The 20,682-nt window shown below is 43.9% G+C and overlaps 1 protein-coding gene across 1 annotated transcript in view; it reads right to left on the bottom strand.

The window, feature by feature from the left end:
• LOC147668336 (uncharacterized) overlaps positions 1-20,682 on the bottom strand; it is a 190,156-nt gene that overhangs the window by 157,710 nt on the left and 11,764 nt on the right. Inside the window, exons 2-3 of the mRNA XM_086948588.1 lie at positions 10,939-11,069; positions 882-959 (exon numbers count right to left, since the gene is read on the bottom strand). Coding sequence (XP_086804714.1) covers positions 882-959; positions 10,939-11,069 — 209 coding nt within the window. The remainder of the gene's footprint in view (positions 1-881; positions 960-10,938; positions 11,070-20,682) is intronic.

Below are 20,682 nucleotides of genomic sequence, written 5' to 3'. Positions count from 1 at the left end.
GGTTGCTTCCTTTTCTCCTCAGGCTGTTTCCATCAGGCGACCTTGGTCTCTTAAGAGACTTAGAGGAAGTATCATTTTCTGCATCTGAATAGGCGTCATTATTTTTTAACCATAAAAAAAACCATTCTCAAGGTTTTAGTAGGGAAAGTGCAGCAGATCTTACAGTGTCTTGCTTCATGCTTTGGATAAAGGCAATAAATATAGTCTTTGTGGGCATCATCAATGTGAACATTCTTCCCACAGGACTGGCATGGTCTGAATAATCCCTTAGAATCCGACACTATCCTGATAAAGTATAAGATATACACTTATCTAAAATCAATGAAGAACTGAGCCAGGCTCAACCAAGTGCAGTGAAAATCTGAGGAACTCAGCATCTCTTGGGAAGCTTCTAGAGGGTGCTGTTGTCAGATTGGTTATGAGTTTCAGTTTGGTCCTTTTTACAAAAAGAGACTAATAGGCTATACAATGCATGTTTGAATCTGATGGGCCTATGATTTTTTACTATTTACTGCTATGTTATTTGTACCGTGGGACTCACACTACGACGACGGGAAACGATTCAGGCATTGAATCTATAAAAGATACCCCAATACTGGATAATCAAGCATGTAAATCTATGAAAGATTAAATACTGGAGAACTAGCATAATCAAAAGTATTTATTGAACAAGAATCTGGTACATATTCAATAAAACTAATCGCAATTCATCAATTTTATAACCAGAATAATTACGGAAGTTATATATTTAAAAGATAACCAAATGGTTATTCATAGCAAAAATAAAAATGTTGTTATTGTGAAAAGAACATGGTTAGAACTGTAATCACTATATAATGAGGCAATATATTTTGTCTTCAAAAGCCAATGAGAAATCTTACCCGCCACAGCTCCAAATGCTAACGATCCACTCATCTGAAGAGCTTGCTGTGCGGCTGGTGGAATCTGTAAACCAGTACCTGTTGAAGAACAAATGCATAATCTTTAAACATGATAAAAGGTGCAAAAAATGTATTAGGGTATGTTTTATTGTGATAAGACGCTGGAATCCATTTTGAACTTGCATAGGCGAAAAGCTTTTAGACTATTTTCCCTTTTTTTAAATCATCAAAAGGTTACTTGTAATCCTAGTTCTCCGTCATTGGTAGTCTTTAATGTTAGTGTGAGAAGTTGGCCTGATATGTAGTGCTCACTATTCTAGTGATCACTGTGTATCATTCCAAACGACCCTTATGATGATTGGTTGTAAGTCAACCGTTAAACCAGCTATCCTAGTAGCATGGACAAGAGCAGTCTTTAGGCTAAACTCTAGAGGGCGTGTTAAGCCAGCTGTTATACCATCACATATACCCCTTGAACACCAAGTGAAAGGACACCACACAAGTGTTATGAAAATAAACAGTGTATTTATTTAGATCACAACAACCCTGTACTCTTTATGAGGACAGGGTACTAAGCACACAACAAAACTCTTACGAAAATACTTTAAGTTGCACAATTTACACAAATGCCCGAGGGGCACGGAAAACCATATACTACAAAAGTGGAATGCGAAATTACTAGCAGGTAAGTACTGGACTAATAGGCTTTGGAATCGCTAGGACTACGTTACTGAACCTTCAGATTACTAGTAGGAGGCCTAGGGGACTCGGATGCAGAGTGTGCACTCTCACGCGGGATGCGGGACAAAGTCTAAGGAGGCTAGTAAAAGCAAAGTTAGTGTTCTCGGGCGAACCCGACTAGGTAGGTTGAAAACGACAGTGGATCTGGACCCTTGGATAGTGAGGCTATGCTGGGGCACCGAAATGCCGAAGTTACCTAGCCCAGGGGCTGCGGCTGCATAGGGTTCAAGTGTCATCGGAAACCCTCGTTGACGAACCAGGAGCCTGAAAGAAGGAGTTGCTGGCAGGCGACCAGTGAAGATTTTTCGGTGGATCCAAGCCTGGATCGAAGATGGAAGACACATGTAAGCAGAGGGGACCAAGTTCTGAATCACTAGCCAGTGATTAGATGGGCACCAGGATGGCACCGGATGGAGTCACCTCGACCAGGTGAGTGGGCGACACTGGGCTCTGCAGTTTCACGGACCAGGAGGTGTTGTCGGCGACCAGGATGGAGGTGCGAGCTGTCCCACGATGGTTGATGCGGTCGACGTCGCTGGACCCAGGATTGGGGCAACAAGTCTTGGCAAATTCAAGCCCACGCGGTGGACCTAAAATGGCGTCTGGAGTGGACCAGGAGGGTCCGGGGTGCTCCTCTTTTGGAAGGGAGCAAGGGCCAGTCTGGAGCAACCAGACTAGCAGTGGTGATGTCGTCGGTCGTCGTCGGGAAAGCCACAAGCCAGCGGGCTAGTAGCCAGACAGCGAGGTGAGCAGCCACAAAGCAGAAGGGCCCCACGCAGATCTCGTGGATGCTGGGGGGCTGGTCTTCGGTGCTGGAGCTGCTCAGGGTCGGGGCTTCTCGGACCCCCAAGCACTCACCAGAGGATCCCTCGGCGGTCGTGCTGGATTAAAGTCGTGCAGTTCTGATGATGGCCGGTCCCTCGAGGTCTCGTCGCACCTACGGTTCTCAGCTTAGCTGTAGAGGTAGGTAGAGGTCAGAGGTGCCAGGGAAGCCGGGTCTCGTCGTGCTGGTCGGTCGGATTCCGGAGGAAGGACGTGCAGCAAACCACAGTGTTCTTAGATGGTGCCTGGGGGTGCAGGGTGACTACTCCTTAGTCACAAGGGAGAAATCTTGAGATGAGTCGAGAGTTCCTTTCGTGGAAAGTAGTTTCTTGATTCAAAGATGATCTAATTTGGAAGGGTCCCCGCTCCTGCCTTTATCCTAAAGAAAGGGGTGGGTACGCGACTAGGTCCTGCCCTAGGGGTGGGACCAGGAAGGGGGGTGGTTACACCCCTCTCCCATGCCGGACTTGCCCCAGCTCAGGGGCTGGTGTGCCCCTGGAACTGGTTCTAGCCGGTAGATGCGTAGTGAGCACCGGGGTGCCACTTGCAGTCACCTTCCTGTAAAGCCCTGCCTACCCAGGATACACAAAACCCTGTCTGGGATGGTGCTAGCACCGCCCCTGACAGGAAACCCTTTGTCCAAGCTCCCCTCGCTGGAAGGACTCCCAGCTGCAGGGGGTCAGACTTGTGTCTGTGGTGGAAGCATCCATTTTGTGATGCTGAGGCTTGAGTTAACTTTAACCGGGGTTCACAGTTACATACATGTCGTGTCCCTCTAGAAGGGTGGAATGCTAACCCCGTCGCCAGAATTGGCGAGGGGTTAGTATTCCAATTCGTATGACACCTTACTCGACATGTTTTGATAAAGCGATACCAAAGATCGCATATAACCGCGAGGATTACAATGCACTTAAGAGTATATGGTATGCGATATCATGGAACAGCTACTAGGACTTGGTTCCGCAAGCTGCAAACGGACTCAGCTCATGCCAGAGCACCATCTCACACGATTCCAAGCACTCTGCCTTCAGGATTGTCAAGGCCTGCCATAGGAGTGTCTGATAGGAATCTGTGTGTCCATTTTAGGGTTAGATATAGGTATACTATATCTAAAGCAAAGGGTGATTACACCACCTTGCCCCAGCTGTCGTGCAGCCAGTTGTGTCAGATTTAGATGGCCAGCCAGGGGTGGCATAATACATGCTGCAGCCCCTGGTAGGCCCTGGGTACACCTATGACCTGAGTTACAGGGTCTGATAAGGTGGCCCCGTACCAATTGGTAAATGCACCTAAGGTACATGGAATCCATTTTAGAGAGAGCGCAGTAGGCCTGGGGTCCTGATTGGCAGGGTCCCAGGCCAACTAAGTCGGAAAACCAGCAAAACACCAGGCAAAAAGTTGAGGGCAACCATAGTCAGGTATCCACCTTCCTACAGTTAGCAGTTGCAAAGGAAAACTGCCCATGGGCTATGAAGGTAAACTCAACAAGAACATGAGCACGAGTTAAATGGGTGAAAATAAATCCCTCTTCAGAAAACGCATAACAGTAGGAGACGTAAATAAGGAGGAGCTTATGGACAGAGTGGTATTATCAAATGTGATGTCTTGTATCCCACCGCTGAACCACTAAAGTAGAACGCTGGCTTCTTATGTAGTGGGCCAATGTAGGGGAACACTATGCAAAAATTCCAAACGACCCGTACTGGTTTACAGGGCTTACTTTAATAATCCCAAGTACTCTTTGTGGTAGTGTAATCGAGCAGCTTAGGTTCATCAGAGAGGAGTGTTAAGAATTTGGTGCACACTCAATAAAGATACACACTCCAGAAGAAACTTGAAACCAATTTAGAAAAATAGTACATCTTTTTATATAATTTTAGACATCAAGATAATCTGAATCAGCTAAGTACATTTGGAGATGTATTGCTTGCGCTGTCTCTTCAAGACATTAGGTATTCAGGTATGGATGTTTAGTTATGGCCATATTTTCAATTGGCTCCTGTTACTGTCCTTTGTAAATTGTGGCTTTTGATTCACACACTCAAGAACTGAACTCTAGGCCAATTGTTTTTGTATACATTTTTTGTACTGTTTTATTGCTAAAACCTAGCAAGCCTGGCACAGGTAAGTATACAAATACTTTGCAGTAGTAAGTTACTTGTATAAACAGTTCAAAATTGCAGTATAACTTGTACTGATTTTGGTTACAGTGTAAGTAAGCAGTTTGCAACACTTAGCAGGTATAGAACATTTGAATGAAAGGGCTTTTTAAGTACAATGCAATTAATTACTTTTCAGCACTGGACATTTCCTGAAAACAGCTGAGTAAATTAGTTTTAGTTAGAGGTACGATTTTTAAAGAATGTTATTGTATTTCAAAAGTTGACAATTAGAAACTTTTTCACATAGAATCATCATCAATGTTACCCTAAGGGAGGATATTCACTTAGCAGGTAAGTTACTTTAACAATACTTTTCTTACTCAGTGCTGGATACATAGATTCAGCACTGGGACATTTCCTGAAAACAGTTGAGAAAATCCGCTATGGTAAATCGGGTGATTTTTAAGGAATATTCTCAGTTTTCAAAAAGTCAAAACTTTTTGGGAGGAAAAATGTTATTCTGTGAGGTAAAAGAGGTTATCGGTTTCCAGGTATTGGTCTTTGGAGTTAGGGTTCTGGGGTAAGACTCATGGGTCTCCCAGAGTCAGTGATGCACTGTTGCACCCTCAGCGGTACTCGGGCGGCCGGGTGCAGAGTGTTGAGGCCCAATGTTATCCTATGGAGGATAAGGGGGCTCCGGTTGGTGACAGCTGACAAGCATGCTACGGGGTTGTGGGAGCAAAGCTCCTAGGGTTAAGCTCAGGGCAAGTTGGGGACCAAGTTAGCACAAAAGGGGCACCCTCAGCTGCACCAGGGTGGCCGGGTGCAGGGTGCTGTTTTGAGGTCAGGTGCCCTGTTGATTTCAAAGGAGATTCTCCGGGACAAAGAAACACTGCACGCTCGGAGACAAGGCTCCTCTCGGAGCAACCACCACTTTGAGGGGTAAGTTGGGATGTAGAGGGATGGTTAGGCACCGCTGGGTTGGGCACACAAGGCTGTGGGGCGTCGGGTGCAGGGGTGCATTTGGACGTCAGATTTTCTTACCTGTTCTGGTCGCGAGAGGGGGGGGGTCCTCTGGATTGAGGCTGCAGGTGTCGTCTGGAGGCTTGAGGCAGGTCAGGGGTCGTCAGATCTTGGTTCAGGATCACCGGGGGGACCTCCATGTGGTGTTTTCCCACTCAAATTTGAGCCGTGCTTGGCAGGTGCAGTGTGGGCTGGATTCGCGGTTTTTGGCTGGCACCAGAAGCTGCAGTTCAAACACGTCCAGTGTTCACCGGAGAAACAGCTTGGAAAGTGAATTCAGGCAGGTCCTCCGGGGTTCTTGAGGTTGCTGTACGCTGGACACGCCGGGGTTCCGCAAGAGCAGGTTCGAGGGGAGACAAGCCTGTAGGGCTGGAGCAAAGTCAGTGGGAGTTGTCCTTTTGTTAGCTCTGCACAGCTTCATGTCCTTCTCTTCTTTTCATGTGGTTGCTGGATCTGAGGAAGGAAGGTTCAGGGTGCCCCTAAATACTAAATCTCATGGTGTTACAAGTAGGTAAAGGGCAGGGACCAATGGATCCCTTCCCTGGGGTGGGTACACCCCCTATTCTGCCACTCTCCAGTGGGAGGGGGACAGGAGCCTGCTCCTGGTTGGCTGGGTCCCCCCATCCTCAAGATGACGGGGACTCGAGGTTATGCTTCACCTCACCTGCCCCACCTTAGGTGTGGAGTTGGCAGAGGTGGGCACACCTCTCTCCCTCACTTGTTTTTCCCGCCGGTTCTCCCGCACAAAGTAGGGGGCAGAACCAGTAGGGACCAGTTGCTGAGTGCAGCAAGTGGCCGGGGGAAGCTCACAAAGGCGGAAAGCCTTGAAGCTTCTCCTTCGGGAACCCTGCCCATCCCGGGGAAGGAAGCTTGGCACCTCGTCCCAGGATATGCATCGTTTCAGGCCCGAGAGCGGCAAGCTCTAGACCCAGGGGTCCAGAAACATGTCTGGTGGTGGAAGCCAAGGCAGCCACTCAGTCAGGTCTCTGGAGGTTGGTCTAGTTTCAGGGGGCATCTCTAAGATGCCCTCTATGGTGCTTTTTACATTAAATCCCACACTGGCATCAGTGTGGGTTTAATGAGCTGAGAAGTTTGATACCAAACTTTCCAGTCTTCAGTGTGGCCATTATGGTGCTGTGGAGTTCGTGATTACAAACTCCCGGCACCATATACTCTTAATGGCAGTACTGCGCTTACAGTGCCCAGGAATGGACCTGGGTACTGTAGGGGTACAGGGCTCATGCGCCGGTACCCTCACCACTGGCATAGGGCACCCAGCTAGAGGGGTGACTGATGTATGCCAGGGCAGTGGTTTGTGGGCATAGCACACAGGGATGTGTGCCATGTTGACTTCACTTTGCTCTGCACCAAGACTCGCAGCCTGCAAAGGCAGTGTGTGTGTCAGGGTACAGGGCCTCTAAGGGTGGCACAATAAGTGATGCAGCCCTTAGGGGGCTTCTCTGGTCACAGTGCCCTGGGTACCTGTGGTACCATTTAACAGGGGCTGACCGATGGCCAGTGATGCCAATTGGGTTTAGGCTTCAATGCAGTTTTAGGGAAGGAACACTGGTCCTGGGTACCTGATTGGCAGGAGCCCAGGGCACACTCAGTCAAAGCATATCAGCAATTCATCAAAAAGTGGGGGCATACCATGCAGGAAAGAGTTTGAACTTTCTCACAATTAGTCAACGGGCTTAGGAGTCCCTCCTTAGTACCTCCTTTTCTCCTGCTGTAACCTCCTATGAGGACTGCCCCTGTTGCATGTGTTACTCTACATGTTTTATTTACAGCTAGTGAGCACTATTTTCTCAAATCACTTTCTCCTGCCTGCTGTTACTTACCTGTAAGGCCCCAAAATCTAGTATTTAGGGCCAACCCCGAACCTTGCGTCCTCAGACGAGAACCGACCAGAAGAAAAGAAGGACTGAAGAAGTTGTGCTGCACTAAGAAGAGGAGGGGTGCCCACTGACTTGGCCCCAGCCCTACCGACCTGTCTGCACATCGAACCAGCCCCAGCGAAATCCTGGTGTGTCCTGCAGCCAACAGACCTCAAGAACCCGAACACAAGGAGATGGACGCAGCGCTGAAATGTTTGACACTCACAGATCTGGGTTGAATCCATCATTGTTCTTAAGCTCACTTAGTCACCCCAGTTCAGACTCCGTTATATGCAATCAGTCCCGATCCTGTGTCTCATGGGAACAGTCCAACCCGACCTACAAAGCATTCCCAGGACCGGAAACAAGCCTCCCAGGACCGGATACGGGATAACACCAGTCATCAGCCAAGCTAGCTTGAATCCTGTGGTAAACTGAGCAAGGAACCCACGCCTGGGCATTCCCTGCCAACCTATGGTAAGGACCTTCCTGCTGAGAATGGTGAAGACCTCTCAGATGAAGAAGTTGGGGATGGGGATAACTATCAACCCCCACGCCACTTCAAAAGGAGAGAAGGGTCCAAGTGCCTCAATGAGGAGGACAACCTTTTAGCAAGGTTGACCAAAAGATTGAATCTATGGACATGACTCCTGACTCTGGAAAAAGAGCAGAAATGGGCTTAACTGACATCCATGGTGGGAGCAATTTACTAAATAAGGATAAAGAACAATCTTAGGACTCCAAAATCCCCAAACGGATTATCCCCAAATATGAATTAGGGATCTCACAACATGGTTCACAGCCTTTGAGAGAGCTTTGAAGTGAGAAAGTCACACTGGAGTGCTCTCCTTTCGAAACTGTTCACTGGTAACTGCAGGGACAGACTCCTGACCCTTCCAGGGGCAGATGCTGTGTCTTATGACCTCATGAAGAGAACTCTGAGGGATTTGGACTCTACTGAGCAATACAGAATTAGATTCAGGTGAGCTCACAAACTCCAAAACCAATCCTGGATTGACTTAGTTGTCTACTCAGTTAAGACATAAGATGGTTGGTTAACTGGAAATGTGCACGATTTCAAAAGACTTCACAATTTGTTCATGAAAGAACATACTTTAATTACACTAATGAAGTTACATCAGCATTTGGTAGACCTAGGTCAAATTTCTCTCTGAGAATTGGGAAAGGCGGCAGACCAGTGGGTCAGGACAAGGGAAACAAAAACAGCCACGGGGGTTGACCAAAAGAAAGGTATCATGAAACATCCCCAGGGGAAAGGTGGTGAGAATCCCCAAGATAAAAAGCATGAGTATGCAAAAAGGGCCCAAAAAACTGCACTGGGGATGGGTCCCAAAACTCACCCTTGTCCAATAATAGGTACAAGGGAAATAACTTGGATCCTCTGGTGTAACAACCGTATGAAGTTGGGAAACAACTGGAGATGCTACTTGTCCTATCAAGAAGCCCCTTAGTCCCCCTACAGCTACTCCTAGTGTAGTCAGTCTGCAGATGGGATCAACAGTGTCCCAGAGCAAATCAGGTTGCACACTGAAGCAGTTCTAGTTACGAAGGGTGAAGTTGAGTTTGCCACTTTAGCTTTGTGGCCACCCAAATTAAAGTAGTATCTGCAATACCCCTGGATCAATGGGACTAGAATAGAAGTCCTGAGGAATACAGGTGCCAGTGTCACTATGGTGAGAGATGCACTGGTTTCCCCAGAGCAATACCCGATTGGGAAAACGTACCCAGTCACCAATGCGGACAATGTTACTACTACCCATGCCATGGCGACAGACTGGGGTGGGGGTTACTGGCCTGAAACAGGTAGTGGTAGCCCAAAGCATCCAGGTGGCGGTCAGCTTGGTAATGACCTGGAAACCTCAGCATGGGCAGAGGTAGAATTTAAAACCCATGCAGCATTGCTGGACATCCTCTGAGATGGTGTGTGTAAAGACTAGAGCACAAAGGCGAAAGCAGGGTGAACAAGAAGTGTTGGATCCTGAAAGAATGGCCCAACCGTCCAAGAGGAAATGTAAGAAGTCTGGGAAACCTTCTCCTATACAGCAAATGAATCAGGATCCGTCTCCTCAGGACAGTACTTTGAAACCCCTGAAGGAACTGAGCCTATGGAACTTGACCCTTACAAGACTGAGCTCTTAGCCCCATGGGGACCCTATAGGGATGAGCTGTGTCTTGGGCAGCAGACCTGTCCAACTCTTGAAAGCCTAAGGCAGCAAGCTGCTGCACAGGAAGAGGGAGATGTTAGTGGTACTACAGAGTCTATTGGGAGGAGGGACTACTGTACACTGAGGCCAGAGGCCCCAACCCTGGAGCCACTATGAGAGTAGTAGTGCCTCAGAAGTACAGGGACTTCTTATGAACTTTAGCCGCCTGCCATCCCCCTAGCTGTACATCTGGACCCAACCACAACCCATAAAAGACTAGATAGACACTTTTACTGGCCCCAGATGCCTCAGAGTAGAGGAGTTTGTCAGCTCCTGTGTCACCCATCAAGCCAGTGGCAAAACAGGTGGACACCCAAAGGCCCCCTTGATTCCACTACCAGTGGTCGGGTTCCCTTTGAAAGGGTAGGTGTGGACATAGTGTGTCCACTTGAACCTCCCACAGCATCAGGAAACAAATTTATATTAGTGGTAGCCACTAGGCCCTCATTGGTGTCTTCACCTGGGTAGGGTTTCATAAGGAGGTGGCTTCAGACAGAGGGCAAAACTTCATGTCTGCTTACCTAAAACATATGCGGAAGAGTGTGGAGTGCAGTACAAGTTTACTACACCCTATCACCCAAAAACCAATGGTATTGTAGAGAGGTTTAACAAAACATTGAAAGGCATGATTATGGGTCTCCCTGAAAAACTGAAAAGGAGATGGGATGTCCTCTTACCATGCTTACTTTTCGCTACAGAGAGGTGCCTCAGAATGGAGGAGGGTTTTACAACTTTGAACTTCTGTTTGGCCATCCTGTTAGGGGACCACTGTCTTGTAAAAGAGGGTTGGGAGAAGCCTCTCCAGGAACCCAAACAAGACATTGTGGTCTATGTACTAGGCATAAGGTCGCGAAGGCAGAATACATGGAAAGAGCTTCAAAAAATCTTGAGGCCTGCCTGGAGCTCCAGAAGCACTGGTATGACCAAAGAGCTGCACTGGTAGAATTTCAACCAGTGCAAAAGGTGTGGGCTTTGGAGCCAGTGGCACCAAGGGCTCCCCAGGCCAAATTGAGTGACCCTTACCCCATCTTAGAGAAGAAAAGCACGGTCACCCACTTGCTTGACCTGGGCACAAGCAGGACACCCAAAAGGGTGATCCATGTGAACCGCCTTTAACAAAAAGCTCCAAGAGGTGAGCTGGAGGTGGTCCTTTGGGAGGAGAATTCGGAGGGAATTCTAGAACAAGGCCTCTGGCTACAATGTCCAAGACCCATTTGTCGGTTATGTGTGAACAATTTGAGTTGAAACGGGAGATTCTTCCTCCAACTTTTGAAGGGTAAGCGGTAGAGCAGGTGGCAGATATTACTGCTTCTTGGGCGCATTATGCCAGCGTTAAGTCGACTTCCTTCTGTTTTACGAGTAGGAGGTAGATGGTTGCGGTCTGAAAGATTGTTGAAGCTGGGAAGAGAAAGGAATGCGTTACTTAACTGTAACTGCAGTTTTCCAGTATTGGTATCTTTCATAGATTAACATGCCTGATTCATTCCCCGTCGTCAGGATGGGAGTATACGGTACATAAATAAAGTAATGTCATATATATATATATATATATATATACCTACTGGCGATAGCCAGTAGGTATATATAGTTAGGATTTTTTCCCTATGGGATTTCTGAAAATTCTATGTCTAATAACTTTGGCGTTTGTGGACGGAATCGGCTGAAATTCAGGAAAATGGCACATTTTGTTTCTGAGCAGCTCCTGGAAATTTGGGGGGGGTTCGTCAAGGGGGGGCCGAGAAAAAAGGGGGGTCCCAAAACGCGTTTTTCCCATGTTAATTTCCATAGGGCGGTTGGACTCACTTTTAGCCCGAACGGCTGAATGGATTTCCACGAAACTTGGCAAAATTGTAGGGACTGTTAGCCCGATGTGCCTTTGCTAGGTCTCAATATATGTGCTTCAGTGGATTTTGAGAAATTAACGTTTAAAACAAGATATATATCTGTAACAGCGCTCCGGGCAGCGCTCCGGTTCGCGTACTTTTCGCGTATCGGAACTTTGCGAAGCGAAGCTGATTGGCTCTCCGGTGTCTGTCAACATTCTAAACAGTCCGGAGCGGCCGCCATCTTGTCTCTCGGTAGGATCGAGAGACAAGAGGAGGCCAAAACAAAGGGGGAAATGAAGGAAAGGGGGCGAGGTAGACCCCTTCTGACCCCCTAGGATTGATGAGGGGGATATTATAGAGTCACGCGGGGCCCAAAAAAAAAAAAAAATTCCGATTTTTTTCGCCGTAGAGACGCGTCCCGGTACGCGAACCGGGCAGCTAACCGGGCAGCTAACCGGCAGTGTAACGGGAGTCTGAGGAGTAGCTGATTGGCTGTCAACATTGTAAACAGTCCGGAGCGGCCGCCATCTTGTCTCTATATAGTTAGGATTTTTTCTCTATGGAACTTTTGAAAATTCTATGTCTAATAACTTTGGCGTTTGTGGACGGAATTGGCTGAAATTTTCAGGAAAATGGCACATTTTGTTTCTGAGCAGCCCCTGAAAATTTGGGGGGGGGGGTCGTCAAGGGGGGGCCGGGAAAAAAGGAGGGTCCCAAAACGCGTTTTTCCCATTCATTTTTCCATAGGGCGGTTGGCCTCACTTTTAGCTCAAACGGCTGAATGGATTTGCACGAAACTTGGCAAAATTGTAGGGACTGTTAGCCCGATGTGCCTTTGCTAGGTCTCAATATATGTGCTCCCGTGGATTTTGAGTAATTTAGGTTCAAAAAAAGATATATATCTGGGCGGAGCCTAACCACACATCTGATCTGATTGGCTGTAAGCACTTCATCCAAGAAGTGTTGGCAGCCATCTTGGGACCAATATACATGATAGCACCTCATTAAAAAGCATTGTAGTTAATAGAGGGTTTTAGGACTTTAGTTACATTATAAAACGTTTGTGATATGTGCACGTGTGGATTTTGTCTCATTAAGGTTAAAAAAATATATATATATCTTTAAGCGTGTTCTGGTGCGCTTACGTTTTGGGTTTGGTTTGCGCTGCAGAGACGATACGTCACGGTTATGCGATGCATCATGAGGCGTCTCACGGGCTACGTGATACGTCACTTAATAAAGAATATATTTTACAGCTATAGATATTAGCTTTTAAAAAACCAATAAAATTCACAGAAAAAACCATAGGTTATAGACCATATATAGTTAGGAATTTGCATTTACAAAACCTTGAAAATTCACTGAAAAAACCATAGGTTATAGACCATATATAGTTAGGGATTAGCATTTAAAAAACCTTATTTTATTTGCACAAAACCATTGAAATTCCATATATAGTTAGTTGCACTAACTATATATCGCGGACCCGCAATCCACTGCTAATGATGTCACATATTACATCATTCATGACATGGTCAGTGACATCACTGATGACATCACTGATGACATCTCAAATGACATCACTGATGACATCACTGATGACAACACCCAGTGACTGTATGTTTCTGTAAAGTTAAAATATGTCTTACATATTGAAGAATGAGTGGATGTATAAGTGTCTGGATGAAGGATTTAGTAGCTGCATGACTGACTGTATGAGAGAATGATTAAATGTGTCTCACTGAGTGCATGGGTTAGTGATTAAAGTGTCTTAATTTGGCAATCATTATTTATGTTCTTCTGTAAACTGCTGCATGTTTAAATCAGTAGCTATATCAGTAACTATATGGGTTATTGAATGGTTGCCCAAGTATTTGTATGGGAGACTGAGTATGTGTGTGGGTGGCTGGGAGGTGTATAACTCTGTGCATAGATGTGTGAGCAGTTGATTCCCTAGGTGTATGGGTTCAAAAGTGCATGTAGAAACAGCTGTATGGACAGTTGACTGTGTGCATGAGTGTATTGGTGAGTGAATGGATATCTCAGTTCTACATGTCAAAGTAAGTACATATGTAAAACACACTCCATGTGAGAGTTGACATATATAAATAACTGAACATAAGAGCCAGTGAATGTGAGAGTGGCTGTATGAATCATTGTGAACTTGTATCAAGGATTGTATAAGAGAGTAAATATGTGTTAGTATATGTTTGAATAAGTAAGGTGTGTATAACTGTATAGTTGAGGAAATGGAGGTGTGATTGATTCTTTGCATGACTGACTAGGTGTGTGAGTAACTCCATGGATGTGTGACAGTCTGTGAGTGCCTGTTTACACTGAGTGTATCTAAGGTTATATTAGAGTCTGAAGATGTATTATCACATAAATGATAGTTTAAGTGTGGGCTGCTAGGTTTGTAAGGACATAGGGTGGCAAGTTAAATAACTATTATTTTATAATTGAAAATGTATTAAATTGTTCATAAAGTATGTAAATTTGTTGTTTTTTAATATATATGTATGTTACGAAATAATGTTTATATTAAGAGTTTTATGTTTGTTTCTAAATTAATAGGATTATTCAAATATGTAATGTGTTTGAAGTGAAGCAGTTCACCTAGTGTTACTTAGACTGAAGGAGGAATAATTAATCTTAACCCTCCGAAGTCTAACGCTTTCCCTACTATTGCACAGACTGGAGTTGGATTAGTCTATTAAACCCCTCCAAAGTCCCAATGCGTTCCCTACTGTTGCACCCGCTGGAGGGGGAATAATAAATTTAACCCATCTGAAGTCCAATGCTTTCTCTACTGTTAGGCTGTTTGGAGTTGGAGTAATATATTTAATCGTCGCCGAAGTCCGTTACTTTCTCTAATATTGCATAAACTGGAGTGGGAATAGTAGATCTATTATTCCCAGGCTCCAATACATTTTCTAATATTGGTTACATATATTAATTATTATTTGTTTATAATTTTAATTTCATACTATTTGTTTATATTTTTATTTGTTTTTAAATCTTTATAATATTTTTTGTAAATGTCTTATTTTAAAAAAATATTTTGTTTGGTAATTTATTTCATGTTTTGGAATAAAATTGTTCATATTTTTTATGTTTCATGTTAAAAATATAAATATATAATGTGTTTTTTATAGTGCATTTAAAGAATTAAACAAAAAAATTATAATGCAAAATGTGTTTACATAAGTATATATTTATATTTTATTTTTATTTATAAAGTTTTATATAGCACAAACATGACTTGTGAAGGTATCAGATAGTAAATATTACTGAGATTTATTTAATTATCATTGTATTATTGGTATTTATTAATATATATGATTAACTAATGTAAACAATATAAATATTAAGAAACATTATTTTTAGACTATTTTTAATGATATTAGTGTGAAACAATATTTGTTTCTTTAATTTTTTACTTATCAAAATAAGGATAGGGACAAAATATTTTTGTAAGCAATATTTTTGACACAATATTTGTGTTACACAATATTGTTGATTCCGATATTGTATCAGTGATCCCTATTTAACCCCTCCGCTGTGCATGATGGAATGGTTAAATTATGTGCGACGGCGCTCGAGTGCTTGGAACCATTCCGTCCTCTGCACAAGAGGACCAAATCTCGTGCTGTAAACAGCAGAGGGATTTCCTTTTTCATTTTTTAGCCTCCAGAGCTGGGGAAGAGTTTCCCCAACCTCCTGAGGCATTTGTGTTCTTCAATGTTATGATGATCGCGTGCATGGCGCTCTGACGTAATTACATTGAAAATGAAAGTGAAGTGAGCCAATCGGCTCATTTCACTTTCAGAGCCAATCGGCTCATTTCACTTTCATCGCCTACTTGCTCGTGGGGCTATCTCACTCCCCCAAGTATGTAGACGGACGCCAAAGGTATCATCGGAAAAGGAAGAATCTCCCCTTTCCAATGGCACCCTTCCCTAGTGGACCCCTGCTTACTGATCGCTAAAGGGGAGTGATCCGCAAGCAGGGATCCACCCACTAGACACTAGGAAGGGAGGAGCTGCCCCTTGGGCAAAGAATTTTGCTCCCGCCTGGATTTTATGGCTATATATAGTCTTGTTTTTTTTTCAGCACGCCATGCACGCTTTCAGTTTTACAAAGGCGGGAGGGAAAGACTTCCTCATTCCTCCTCCCGCAGCGATTTGCTACTCTGCCTACCCTACTTCCACTCTCGGTCCATGGGTCTCTAAAGGAATGGGGCGATGTTTCAAAAGGCATTGTTGGTTAGTGGCGATCGGATCTATTCCCATGTGGTTTTGTATGGTTGGCTTGCCGTTTGTTACAATTGCGGCACCCGTGTGGGTGACGCAATGGCATCTAAAGTAAAGAAATAGAAAAAAAGTGTGTTTTAATGTCAACTACCATGACGCAGATACTAGAATTTCCAGGATCGCACGAAAAAGCAAGATATATGTCCTCTAAAAATATGCCAAAACAAGTCCAACACCATACAACAATCACAATGGTTAGCAAACAACACATACCCCCTTCACCTAAAATATTTTACCCAGTAACCGTTGAAAGACAACTGATGACCCTACAATATATTTATTCAACGATGAAGTATGGCGTTTGTAGTTTCTTTATTCCGTAATTTCTTTGTTTTATTTAAAGTGAATCTTGGCCTTTTTAAAATGTCATTGAAGTAGGGTTCGGAATCTTACCAAGTCCGAGCTGTATATCGCCAAACAGTGTGAGCCCTAGGTACCACCCATCAGGGTGTCCCATTTGTATATAATGGGTAACTCTAATTTTTCGAAGTGTTTGAGCCACTAAAATAATGAGAATTGAGTCAGAGTCGACCCAAGACTCTGGGATGGTTGTAGGAGCCAATGCATAAACTGCATAAACCAAGCCTTGAGCATTCTTGGTACGTAAATCTTGCAACAGACGTCATGTAAAATATGATCAGATAGGAGATAATGCTCTATCTTCAACTCTTGGAGCATGTTGTTAGAAAAGCTCAACTCGTTTTATGCTCAAGGGCCCAAAAAGACATCAAGCTAAGCCAATTATGGGGACCGAAAACCCGCACCGAACTGATTTTTAGCTTGACATAATGGTGCCTTTTGCCTGCATGTTAGGCAGAATTGTAAATGTTTTATTTATCCTACTTTTATATAACGAAGGCCTCAAGTCAATCACAACAATAGGTCACAAGAAGATGGATATATATCTAAAGGTTATATGTCACAATGAGTAGAGCCCTGAAATTATGTGATTGTGCAGCTGTGACGATTTTAGCATGATTATAGATATGCTGCATTTGCTACATAATCCATCATCTGCCACGTAATCTGCAGATTTTAACAATGCCGCTCAGTGGAAAGCCCTTTTGCAAAGCTGGACTGGTGAACTTTCTGTTGCTTATTGCTATATTTGAGTGCTAAATTGGTTCTAATCAGGTACAACCAATGCCCACACAGTGTTACTCAGTGTAAAAATGTCAAAATAATTAAGTACAACTGTTAGAAAATATGCCACATAATTTACTCAACCCTGCCTCATAATTCGACCCTCTTCTGCCTCACACATCCAGTGGCCCTGACAATGAGCAATGGTCCTTCTATACTAGCAGTCGGCTTAATACTTAGAACATAATGTTGTTTATGTTGATGTATAATAGTAATAAAATGGATTAATATGAAAATCATACTGATTTTAATAAATATGGGCAAACATTTTAGTATCTTTTTTATATTCTCTTTAGGGAGTATGTAAATATAAATCCACTCTATGCCACATAACAATCCACATAAATACACTCCACGCCATGCCACATAATTATACTCAACATAATTATTTCTCAATGACAGAGTGTTCCATGCCACACTATTAAACTCCACACAAATTCATTCTACAAAACATAATTCCACACCAAACCACATAATTCCACAACACAATTCCGGTACACACCGCATATACCCAAAACTCAACATTAAATTCAACATAATATCACAAAATTCAACAGCATACCACATAATTAAACTCCACTACATAACACTCCACATCACAAAATATCATTCCACAAAATTACACTCCATGACACATAATCCCAATACACTCCCAATGCTTAATTACTGTCCACATAATACCACTGCAAACCATGCCACATAATTGCACTACACGAATCCACTCTGCACCACACAGTGCCACAACAAACAATTCCAATCCCACACACATAATTCCAATACACACCACATACATCCACTTCACTCCATAACACACAGATAAAAAACATTTACAACGCCAATAGCTCTAACTCGTTTATTTTAAACACCCAACACACATATCTGAAGCTTAGCTCCTACCTATTTTTTTTCTTTAACATTAGGGCAAAGCTATCAACAGTTCCACGCCACACAATTCAACCTCACACATTTCCAATCAACACCACATAATTCAACACCAAACCACAAAATACAACTCAACGACACAATTTACAACACACGACATACATCCAATCCACACCATGCACTTCCACATCTTGCCACAAAATTCAACAGCGCACCACATAATTTTAAATCCACTACATACCAATTAACAACATACCATTCCACATAATTACACACACTAACACACAATGCCACACCATAATTCCAGTACACTCAATACCACATAATTACTATCATAATTCCACAGCACACAATGCCACATAATTCCACTGCACAAATACCTTAAATCCCACACAGTTCCACAACTAATCAAATCCAGCCCACATAACTCCACTATGCACTACATACATACAGTCCTTAACCCACAAGTAAAAGACATTGCATTTACAGTGCCAATAGCTCTAACTCAAACAAATGTGAGACTTATTGCATTTCCAATGTTTGTTCTTCTTTGAAAGCTTCGCTTTCCCCACTAGCTTCAACAAGCATTTTTAGAAGGTATATAGTCTGTGGTCGAAGTGCATAAAAAATGTATAGGAACTGTGGTGCTGTGCGCAAAGGGGGTGGGGTATGTGAGCGTAGGGACAGGGGTAAGGGCATGGCTAAAAATACAAAGATATTCTGTAATGTTTTTCGGAGTTTCATCTTAAGGTAACTGACCTATAAAATAAGCTTGAATAAAAAATGAATAACATTTAGGTTAATCAGTGAGAAATGCACTGTCATACATTATGAAACCTCTATTAGTTAATGCACTGCAGAGGTCTGTGTCTGTAACCAGAGAGCCACAGGACTGAATTCTGGTTGGTGCAGTTGATAATAGTGACCTGTGTATGTTTAGTGCTACACGGTCCCTGTCTATGATAGAAAGCACTGTAAATATGCAAGTCTTTATTTTAAACTTGCCTCACAGTATAAGATAGCCTGCTACAAAATGAAAGGATGGTTGGTTGGTTGATTGGTTGGATGAGTGAGGGAAAGTATGGGTGGCTGAGTGGATGGATGAATGAGTGAAAGGGAAGGGTGTATTGAAGGATGAAAGGGTGTATTTTTGAATGAGTGAAATAATAAATAGATGAGTGAAGGGGTGAATAGATGGAAGGATTAGTGAAAACATTGATGGATTAGTGAGTGAAAGGATTGATGGATGAGTGAAAACATGGATGGATAAAGGAGTGGATGGATGGGGAGGGTAAAATGATGACATGTACGGGTGGATGGCTGAGTGAAAGGGTGGGTGGATAGATGATTGAAAGGGAGGATGGATGTAGTGATGGGGGGATGGATGAACAAACGGATGGATGGATGGATGGATGGATGAATGACGATGGATGAATTAGTGAGTAAAAGGGTCGATGGAGAGATGAATGAGTTGAGTAAAAGGATAGATAGGTTTGGATATGGATGGATGAATTGAATGATGGATGAAATTATGAATGGATGACAGAATGTAAAGGTGAAATGGTGAATATCAGCAGCTGGTTAGAAGGATGAGTAGATAGATGCCTGGATGGAAGAAACTAGAGAGCTCTTCTGTGGAGGGATGTGATAACTTGCTTCATTTGCTTGGTGGCATAAGAGCTTTGGTTTGAAGTCGGGGTATTTTAATTTTTTGGGCTACTCCCTGTGGTGGCGTGTGGCTCTCAGAGGTATTGTGTCTGCCAGCAACATATCATGTAATTATTTCCTACTGGAACTCAGGAAAGCTGGACAGAGCTCCAGGTTCTAGGGGAAGTTTAGGTAAATAATAGAGAATCAAGGCAAGCGTCTGTAGCAATTTGTGCAGAAATGAATCACCACTGGTAATGGCTCCATGAACAAACCAAAATGTGCTTTGAATAAAAAGTCATCACTGTTAGTAGCACTTGATTGGCTTAAGGGCAACTCCACTGAGCTATTACTGAGCTATTAATACACTTTGGGCCCGATTGTGGTGTCTGCCGGACCAAAGTCCGTCTGACATCGTTTGGGATCGGGGACCGAATGACCACCTGTCGTCTGTCCCAATCCAGCAATTAGGATGCGACCGAACACTGTTCGGTCGCATTCCTCTGTGAAAAAGCAGTTTTGACTCCCAAGACGATGCCGCTTGGTGCAAACCACCTCCAATTCACATAAGAATAGCGATCAAAATAACGAGGCAGGCGCTGGGAATTGGAAGGCGAAGAACATGTTTATTTCTCCGGAGGAGAGCACATCACATCAGACTCCGGGGCTATCGTCAGGAGGTGCTCTGACAATAGCTCTCCTGCAGGTCACTTTTATACAGTATCAGGACAAAGTAATCTTTATGATCAGTGCCATGTAAGCTTGGTATCCCCGCCCCGGACAGGTTGTCACACAAGCCAAACATTGTTTCATCAACATGGTTACACAAGCGCAACAGTTATTCTCCTCCCACCCAGGCCAAACAGACAATTTTATTTTGCAGCTGGACCTTGCTTCAGGGTCTAAAACATGTGAGTCCGGCCAGATCTAAGAGTCCGTTCTGTTGATAAAAAACAGGTCCCCTTGTTGGCAAAAACAAGTCTTGCTGTGTGCAGTGCAATAACCATGTTTGCAAGAGTCTGTTTGGTATTGGGAACCTGTTTGTGTAAGGGTGTCCATGGGTTTGCCTGTAAACCGAGATGAGAGGAAAAACGAGTTTGTGGCAGCAAGTGCTGTTGATGTTTGTCCTGGCGATAGTTTATAGCCCCCAGCTCACATACCAGGTTGGTCAGAGGGATGCTAGTATGGGTCAGGGTGACA

The sequence above is a fragment of the Lissotriton vulgaris genome, unplaced genomic scaffold, assembly GCF_964263255.1.
Source record: "Lissotriton vulgaris unplaced genomic scaffold, aLisVul1.2 SCAFFOLD_640, whole genome shotgun sequence".
NCBI classification, from domain to species: domain Eukaryota; kingdom Metazoa; phylum Chordata; class Amphibia; order Caudata; family Salamandridae; genus Lissotriton; species Lissotriton vulgaris.
Note: the sequence above shows the minus strand (reverse complement) of the source record. Positions and strands in the feature narration are given on the sequence as shown.